Source organism: Triticum aestivum, chromosome 5B, assembly GCF_018294505.1.
Source record: "Triticum aestivum cultivar Chinese Spring chromosome 5B, IWGSC CS RefSeq v2.1, whole genome shotgun sequence".
Classification (NCBI taxonomy): Eukaryota; Viridiplantae; Streptophyta; class Magnoliopsida; order Poales; family Poaceae; genus Triticum; species Triticum aestivum.
Genome location: NC_057807.1, coordinates 531,804,208 through 531,813,944, shown reverse-complemented (window position 1 = coordinate 531,813,944; position 9,737 = coordinate 531,804,208). Strand labels below are relative to the sequence as shown.

Here is a 9,737-nt window from a genome sequence, read left to right as displayed (position 1 = left end):
GGTGGGGCATCTTCCCACCAAGAACTGCCCCCACAATGACTATGAAGCCAAGTCCATGATCCAACGGCAGCGCCCCGGCTAGCTCCTACATGGAGGAACATGCGAAATTACCATGGACGGCCCCGATCCATCGTTATGGGCTATCTCGGCCTACCATCACCCCCCCCACTCAATCGACACGATGCGACCATTGCCTTGAGAACCCATGGCTGCCGACCCGGTATTCAAGGTCCACTACCACATCACTCTTATAGAAGAGCACCTTATGCATGAGAAGACAACCTAGCCGCCACCATCAGCCAAGCAAGCTTTGCCCATCGACATCTTCCGATCGCAATGAAGGGATCACGGTGGGAGGAGATGGCAGGGGCTAGGGTTTCACCCTAGTTTCCCCTGATAGTGGCACAAGCATTATGTTCCTGGCCACTACAAGCTACCATCACCATTTTGTGTCCTTCTTCGAGCAACTTGAGCATGTCCGGGCGCTTTCTTTACCTAGCTTCGACCCTATGACGGTTCATCCCTTCCTCCGTTTAAGTGTACTTCATGCAAATGGGGCAAAATGCCCCGACTCGTTTCCAAATCAGACAATAATCAATGTCCAGAGTCCTCGCCTCTAAAATTGAAGGAATGTGACTCTAAATTTGAAGAAAGAATTTTGCATGTCTTAATGCCTGAAACTTTTGAATTTCAGGCTACTTTCACCTCCTTAATTTGAATCTAGCTAGTTCAACTCATCCTCTTCTTCCACCAACTTCTTACCCTTAGTAGCATTACCATTTGTGCTTGCTGCATTTTCACCATCTTCATTAGTGACTCTTCCTTCGTTGACCCTTTTTTCCTTTTCATATGCATCAACTCACTTATCAAAAATATTTTCATCACCTCCATTCTAGTCCGAGCTACTCCTATTATCATTATTACCGCCACTATACTCTTGACTTACAGTCCTATTCCTAGTACTTCTCCTCTCTGTTGAGAATTGATCATGTGTTGAATCACCCTTCTTTCGGGCCTCTGACTTTTTTTGCCAAAATTCTCTACAGTGATGCTCTCTGCTTGGGTCTAATGAAATTTGCATAGAAAGGTGTAATATCCCAGTGACCTTCTTCCATTAGGAATTAAAAAATTGGCTGATTAGGGCCTCCAACCATTGGAATTTCATGATCTACGAACATTCTATTGAATGACCTTTTCATGCACATGCAATCCATGCTTTTGATCTTACGAATGACAGACATCTTATGACAGTTGTAAGCACATGCAGACCTTCACCCAATCTCTTCTGCGGGGACGACCAATAAACTCCAACCGAGATACATCTTCATAACTGCATTGTCAGACAAAATCAGCTATCCAAAGCAGAGACCAACCATCTACTTAGCCATCATGAAATGTGTACATATGTCGTGTTGATCAATTCACCACAAAAAATCCACTATGACGAAGCTGTCGCAGATCTCATTGTTGAGTCCGGCTAACAAGTGTGAAATCCCGAGTCACAAATAATGCAACCAATAATCTAAACAAATCGCAAGAACAAACCCTAATTCACAAAAACCCAAACAGCTCCACTTAAACTCTAAATTGATACCAACCTGAGAAAGGATTCAGTGAAACTAACTATACTACAGTGGAGGGTATCCCAAGGCACCGCCGCATTGGAGCCATCGTCGCCTACGCGGGTCGCCGTCGTTAGGGTGTCTCCTCCAAATCGCCGAAGTCCGACGAGAATTGGGGAAAAGAAGCTCGAATGGAGATATATAGAGGGGCTTCTTTTTTCTTGCATACTCTTTTGTCGGGTCATTATCCAATGTGCCCTCGTGTCCGACATGTCGCAGATCACGGGCTCTAGTTTTTCGTTCAGAGGGCGTCAGTCAGATTTTCATAGTTTGAGGACCTACATGACACCTATGAAATAGTTTAGGGACTTTTGGTGCACTTCACTTGTTTTCTTAGTCTCGTTCCCAATTTTCCCAAGAATAAAAGAGAAGGACCAAAACACGCAGACTGCCTCTTGACTTATCTCTTCAGCGGTCAAAATTAGGTTGGATGCATCTCTAGGAATCAGTCAAGTCAGTACATAAGTACATTAAGCTAAACTTAATTGTCATCTTCCTAAAAAATTATAGAGGAAAACAACGTTAAACGGCATCTACCAGAAAGGCAGAATTGTTGTCGTACTAATTGTCCTCCCGCTAAACGAATCATCTCTAGTACTAATAATAATTGATATACTCGCTGCTAAAATATATAAGATGTCTTAGATATTTCAATACGGACTACATATGGCCTAAAATGAGTGAACGAACACACTAAAATGTGTTCATATACATCCAATTCAGAAAAATGTTACTTCCTTCTATCCATATTTGAAGACCTGAGGGTTGCCTAGCATATACGGAGTGCCCTAATTATTACTCCCTCCAGTCACAAATATAAGTTGTTCTACTCCCTTCAATCGGTCGATTCCTGCGAACCAACCTGTGGTTGGATGGTTAGAGGGACTGTGGTATCCCCAGCTAGACCTGGTCATGGACAACCCGGCCCGCCGGCCCGAACCCGAAGCCCGACATTCGGGCCGGGCTCGGGCTCCATTTTCTGACCCGAAGCCCGGCCCGAAAGCCCGAATAAAGCCCGATATATATATAAACATATTTTATTCAAAATATAGGTACAATAAATTAATATAATATCCCAAAATTGATTAATTTAATTAAAAAGTGTCACTGTTCATGTACTTCAGGCCGGGCCGGGCCGGGCTCGGGCTTGGGATTTTTCCTTTGGGCTTTGTCAAGCCCGGCCCGAACCCGACCCGGCCCGACAAATGATCAGGTTTATCCCTAGCCCACCAGAGTTCAAATCCCGGTACTCGCATTTATTCCTGGATTTATTTTAGGATTTCCGGCGATGCGCATTCAGTGGGAGGAGACGTTCATAGGGGTAGGATGTGCGTGTGTGCGTTCATAGGGGTGAGTGTATGCGCGTGTATATGAGCGCTTGTGTGTGTACTGATGTTCAAAAAAAATCGGTCGATTCCTAAAAAGAAGAAATAAACGCTCTCGTTACTGCGCTCACCTCCCATTACACCTTACCTTACCCCTCACATCGACAGAAGCCACCACAACTCCTCGATCTATGTCTTGCATCTGCATCTAGCGCTGCCACCCGAGGGGAAGAGCACCACCGGAGGCGGGGAAGGAAAGAACAGGACCAGTCGCGGGACTAGCAGTGGCCGCCCCCTCCCTTCTCTCCCGACCTACATCACCCATCTTCTTCCCCAACGCCCAACGCCCAAGCTACGACTCTTGGTGACCCTGGCGCACCTCTACCTTTTCTTCTTCTCAGGTGCTCTAGGTCGGCACTGACCCAACGAAGGATCCTAGATTGATGAGCCTGACTCCCAACTGAGTGTACCACCATGCTGCCTATGGTTGCCGTTGTGAACCCTTCCGCCCGGTTGCCCTATGAGTATGGTGAACTTGTACCGAACTTCAGTTAGGAGAGCTTTTGGATGGACTGTAATGGACAATGTTTCTTCTGAACTATGAACTTGAATGGGCTTGTGGTATTGTTGTATCTTACGACATTCATATTGAAAAATTTGTTATATGTTCTGTTATATATTTGTAATGCTTGTAATCATATATTTTTAATTCCTTGTATTGAAAATACAAAGGAATTGGTGTCAAAATTTTGAATTATATATATGTTGTCCAAAATGCAAAGCTATATTTGTTCACATGTGTATATGAGAGCAGTAATCTCACCATTCATATGGAAGAGTTGAGTGGAATTAGATTCTTCCCATTCCATCTCTCTAACCAAAGGCATGGATGGAACCAACCCATGTCATTTTCGAATTCCCAACCGAATACAAGAATGGAACCAATCCATGCCTCTGGAATGGAATCGTGACTTTCCATGCCATTTGGTCCTCAAAGCAAACACACCCTTAAAAATCAAATGTCATATCGAGGAGATGATCTTTGTATAGGAAGAAAAAAAAAGGAGTTTATCCCTAATTAGGATTGATAAAAAAGTCTACTGCCATATTGTATTCCTACAGGAGCTAGAAACATATGAAAACTGCAAAGTTGAGTGCTCCTTTGATCCAAAGAAATCCCATAAGATTTTTGAAGGATTTGAATCCATAAGATTTTTAATTCCACATACAAGGTGAAGTTGATGATCATCTAGTCCATGTGTTGCACAATTTTGACTTACGACAAACCTAAATTTTCAATTCATTTGAAAAGAGGGCGTAGATTTTTTCATAAAGGACATTTCATTGAATTGATCTATCAAGGTGATACAACCACATCTAAAGAATGCTCGGCCTCTGCATAACATTATGCACAGTCAACAAGTCCAAACGACCAAATAATAAACATAGCTTTGCAGCAAAAATAAATCAATCCAGCCTAGGGTGGGGCAAATCCTATATGAAGATTACACCGTCATCCATGGAGGGAGAAAACCTCCCTGACTGTACGCTCCAGCCGTGTAGACGTCATCATAAAAAGGTTTCTGTCCTCCGACTTTTGCAGGATAGATCAAGTACAGAGTCATCACGTACATGCATGAATAACCTATACAGGAGAAGAACCACATTTATTATTAAAAACCACATCATTCCTGGTAAGTCATAATGCCCATCATAAGGCAGCCGCCCCCACAAGAATATATGCAGAAAATTGTTTATCAATACCCTGCAACCAATTGCCGAACATGTTACTTACACTACGTGGGGGTATAGATTTGATGTTACTTGAACTATGGCCCAAATTACATGAGCGAATTTACACTTTAGAAAATAAGTGTTTAATAGACTCTTCATGTTGGCAAAAAAACACATGTCTTACTACCCTCGATTATCTCTAGTTAAGAAGACCCCTCTGCTTAAAAACCAGAGGAATATCTTAACTCTTAGAGGTCTTTTCAGCTTTCATAATTTTTTGTTATCAACCGAAATATCAATATGAGTCATCGTATCATACAAGGACTTGACTGAGAAACTAGTGTTTTGATGCAGTTTCCATCGAAACTTGTCCGGCTTGCTTGTTAGTTAAATGTCCTCCAGACGAGAGAGTAACTCATTTCATGCTACCAGGCGAGGGCCAAAGAGATGCCTAAGAAAATGTGATGGCGTAGATAAAAATGTGTTGTGCTGTTGGCCTCACGAAAAGAAATCCGAGCACCCTCCCGGAAAGATCAAACCTCCTCGTACTCATTGCCCCTGAAGCACATGAGTGGAGGCGTGGGTGAGCATCGATCAACCCTGCTTCCAAGTAATTCATGCCTGGTGCATGCATGTACGGTCTATAAGCACTAGTTGGATGATCCATCAAACGCTAGCCGAAAACACTATTTACACGCTACAAGCAAAGCAAAGCGATTCCACACCCAGTAGCTAGTCCACGGTAAAAGCGAGACACCCAACCAAACAATGGAGTGCTCCCTCCTCCTCCTCTTGGCCGTCGGAGTTGGCCTCCTAGCCACCGAGGTCGCCGGCCACGAGCCAGAGTCCTGCGACACCGCTACACTGGCCCTTCACATCAACGGCATCCCGTACCCCGTCACCGAGAAGGACCGCGGGGCCGCCAGCTGCGAGGTGGTGCGGTCCGGGGTGGACTCGTCCCTGGCAGCGGCGGCGGGAGTGCCCCGTGCCTCTGCCTCCTCGATGACTTCCCGGCTTTTCTCGTCACCGGCTTCTCCATCGCGAACGTCCCGGCCGAGATCTACGGCCCCTGCGGAGGCCGGCACGTCAAAGAAGCCCGGCTCCTCGCGGAGAAATGCGACGGTATGGAATGGACCACGATTCGTAGTTTGGCAGTTCATTTTCCTTAGAGCGTACGTCATTGTGAAGGGAAGCATGCCTTGTGTTGCGCAGGAGTATTGGCTGGATTGTCATCCCGGAGGGAGGAGGAGAAGGACAAGGACGGCGCCGTGGAGGACGAGGCCATCCGCAGCAACAGTGATGGGCTGGCTGGCTCTATGTCAGTTGTCCAGTAGGAAGGAGTTAGTGGAAGCCCGTTTGGTTGTACTAGCACTTGTGGCCTGGGCCGCATGCAGTTAGTTCAGCGTTGTTTTTCTTCCTTTCTGTTTCCGTGGAACCTGTCGATTCATCTGATTACAAGTTTTTTGTTGAATAAAATGTAAATAAGGTGGTCTTACTCTTATCATTGTGTGTAGATTTTACCTGTGTTCATTCAGGGTCATTCAATGTCAGTACTGCAAGTGTTGTCTGCTTCCCATATTTTTTTTCTTTTTTTTAGAAAATTAAGGAGGATTAACCCGGCCCTGCACGCCGTTGCCCTTCTGTAGCTACTTGAGCAGCTGGCTCTCCTTCTGGCAACTAAGTTCAAAAGATAGAGGGGCTGTTTGGTTTGAGACTAGTTTGTCAAATGTTGTCACACCTAAGGTTAGGCAAGTTTGATCAATTTAGGTGTGTGTTTGGTTCAAACCACATCTTAGGCAAGTCACACTAGGGTCCCACGTCACATACACTCAAAAAGTGTGCCATGATTTCCTTAGGCATGCCAACTTGTGACTCTCATTTTAAAAAACTAACCTTAAACAAGTTTGGCAACATTATATGACAAAGTGTGACACTCCTAAGCCTAGAACCAAACAGCCTCAGAGTCTGGTAGATTCAGAGGGAAGCGACTTACGCGGAGATAGAAGTCCCAGAAGAGAAGAGAGGAAATCGTCACTCAACCGCTAAAGGCCGAAAGCCAACCTTGTTTCCGTGTTCGTCCTCGCATGCCAATGGTCTGTGGATATGAAGCTCTGGCTGCACGCTGTGATGTACCGACCTGTGGAGGCGAAGGCTTCCGCCGTCACCCTTCCGTCAACCACTGAGACGCTGTACACGTGTCACCTGATTTGCCGAGTGCCATCTGTAGGACACTCGGCATAGAGTGGCTTTCCTGAGTGACAGCTTTTGCCGAGTTTCTTATGCTGTATGATCGACAAAAAAGGGGTTTTGCAGTATCCCAATAGGGCTGCGTTGATTTCATTATATAGCATAGGGTAGTACATATACAAGGTATATACACTAGGATAATTATATTCGTATACAAACGGGACTCTAACAAGTATTTTACATGCATATGCACTCGGTTAGGTGGTGCTTTGTCGAGTGCCCGACAGAATGCACAGTCGACAAATGGTAGACACTGGAGATACGAGCCGATTCCAGTAGTGTTTGCGTAGTGAACCATCGTGTTATTACATCCTCGTAGCTTCTCTAGTGTGTTTGGTTTTGGAAATGTCCTTCCCTTTGTGTCTTAGTAATGTGGCTCCTTCATTGACCGATGAGCATTTGGCCAACTTTCGCATCTTCGGGGAACTTGTGAGGTTATGTCTCCTTAGATCTGTCGGGGTCGTCATCCAACCCTCTTCATCCCCCTTTTCTTTGGGACCACAATCTTTTTATTGAATCCTTGTCCGCAACATCTTCTGGCCCTGACCATTGACTTCTCGTCGTTGCATCAATAATGTTGCCCTAGCTTTGATGATGTTTTGAAGGGCATCGAGCTTCGATCACGATGCACCGCAAGCAAGTGCATGAAGAAGATGGCGGTGATTTCACCGATATATGGTGTGTAATTTGAATTTATGTAAAGGTTGGTTGCCTCTAATGTATGACTTTTTTGCGATAAAAACGAAATGCTTTCTTAAAATATATTACAGGAAACTGGTGATTTTTGGCACAATAATGTATTGTGGTGGTTTCCGAAAGAGGACTTACGTGATTGTACTGGTTTTATGCTAGTAACTTCACATCGGTCCCACCAAGCAGCGACGGGCTTTATCACGCCGACTTGTTGGATGTGATTGTTGAGATTGTGCAAGCATGATTGGTTTGCTATCAGAATTTGACTAGCCAATGAGTTGGCAAGCCAAAAATTAGGAATGCCAAGAGTTACCAAAAGTTGACACCTTTATGTGTGGTTGACAAAAAAGTTGGCAAATAACCACTCATGAATCCATTTTTTAACGTCAAAACAATCATGCTTATGTCTCCACACATCGCGTAACGAGGCAATTCGGCTCGAGCCAGTGGCGCCCTCCCTCAAAAGGTTTGGCAGTTTGGAATAGGGTAGTCGCCATCATTTGTTTCCTATCAGAGCCATTGCGTGTGTCAAGAAGAGCCACCCCTCTAGTATTTTTACATGCATGCACATTATTAGGCATGTTACTGTGTCTTTAAGGTTCAGTAAGTAAAGACGCCAATTCAGTCAATCGAATGGTCCAGATGAAGTACAGTTACAAACATCAAAGGCTCACATACTCTCGCTTTTTTATTGTACCATTTCGCTATCTATTTTCGCCTATAGCATTTTTACTGTTGTTTAAGCTATATAAAAGTCGGCGCTATGCGTATGTAAACTCGTTCCATTCACGAGAGAACTTTGTCATACAATAAACACATATCTTATACTAGCTAACGGGAGATGGATATTCCCTAGCATATGTTGTTTCCTTAATCTAGATCAAATCCTAACTCGAACTTGTTATATTGTTCCTTCAATTTGAAAGTTGGTTACAAGTATTATTGGACGCGGAGAATGAGGATACGCGAGCAAAAGTGCTGCTATTTCTATGGCGCTGCTGGCACCTTCGGGAGGATTGCGTTCGCAGCGACGACAGGCAGTCAATCAGCTCATCGGTCCAATTCCTTGAAAAGTATGAGGAAGAATTCAGACTGGCGGGTGCTGAGATGGATATGGGTTTAGGAGGAAAAATGACCTTGGGGGGGAAGGCGCCGGACCCGAGCGTTATTGAGAACACGAGCTGTCGCTGGATTCCCCCCGTTCAGGGCATTGTAAAACTGAATACGGATGCAGCTTTTATGGCTGAAACAGGCGTGGGTGCTGCTGGAGTTATAGCCAGATATGACAGGGGCAGAGTGATCTTCACAGAAACTAGAGGTCTGCCTCCCTGTAGAGGAGTGGACGAGGCAGAAGCCAGAGCTGCTCTGGTCGGCCTACACTCTCTGGCTGGCTTGTATAATGGGCGAGTAATACTGGAGGTGGACAGCATAGCGATAGTGAAGGAGGTACAGGCTCAAACCCAACCTCGCTCTGCCAGCTACGGACTCATAATGGACATCAAGCGGGAGATGGAAAGGTTCTCTGCATGTGATATCAGGCATGTGAAGCGATGCAATAACGCCATGGCGCACGAACTGGCTGCTTTGCACAGAGCGACCGGCGACCAGATGCTAATTGCAGACGCCCCAGCTTGTCTACAACATCTGTTGGCAAATGAACGAGCTGCACGCTGAGTAGCTGAGCTGCTCTAATTCTCAAAAAAAATTTGAAAGTTGGTCATTACAATTGGTAAATAGAGCTCAATTTTTTCCACACGGCACGTGATGTTGGAAGCGGAAGAAATTTCCCACCATTCTCATCTTTTTTCTTGACGGCAGTGACACGGATTGGTGGTGGTAGATCTGGATGTGCTAGTGGTAGACAAATTTAACGATATCTCATGGGGATCTCGTGGTTGTTGGAGCTCACCGACTCGACAGTAAAATCTCAGGTTGACATAGACTATTAACCGTTCACACATTATTCCTCATTTGTATTGTTAAGGTGCTCGGGAAAAATGAGGTCCGCTGCATTTACCGCCTGAACCCATTTTGGAGCAATATTACATTAACTAATTATTTATATTAAACTTTTATAATTGTTTGTGACTTGTTTTTGTCAATTTATGGTTGTATG

General features: G+C 44.8%; 1 protein-coding gene across 1 annotated transcript; it reads left to right on the top strand.

The window, feature by feature from the left end:
- Positions 1-5,347: 5,347 nt before the first annotated feature.
- On the top strand, positions 5,348-6,255 carry LOC123116782 (uncharacterized). The gene is made up of 2 exons (XM_044537689.1): positions 5,348-5,803; positions 5,894-6,255. Exons 1-2 carry the CDS (start codon positions 5,450-5,452, stop codon positions 6,077-6,079), a joined length of 540 nt encoding a protein of 179 aa, XP_044393624.1. The 5' UTR covers positions 5,348-5,449; the 3' UTR covers positions 6,080-6,255.
- The last annotated feature ends 3,482 nt before the right edge of the window (positions 6,256-9,737 follow it).

Excerpts from the sequence above, each read along its gene's own strand:
- LOC123116782 (XM_044537689.1), top strand. The coding sequence starts at position 5,450 with ATGGAGTGCTCCCTCCTCCTCCTCTTGGCCGTCGGAGTTGGCCTCCTA. Across the intron at positions 5,804-5,893 it reads CCTCGCGGAGAAATGCGACG|GAGTATTGGCTGGATTGTCA; the intron begins GTATGGAATGGA and ends TGTGTTGCGCAG.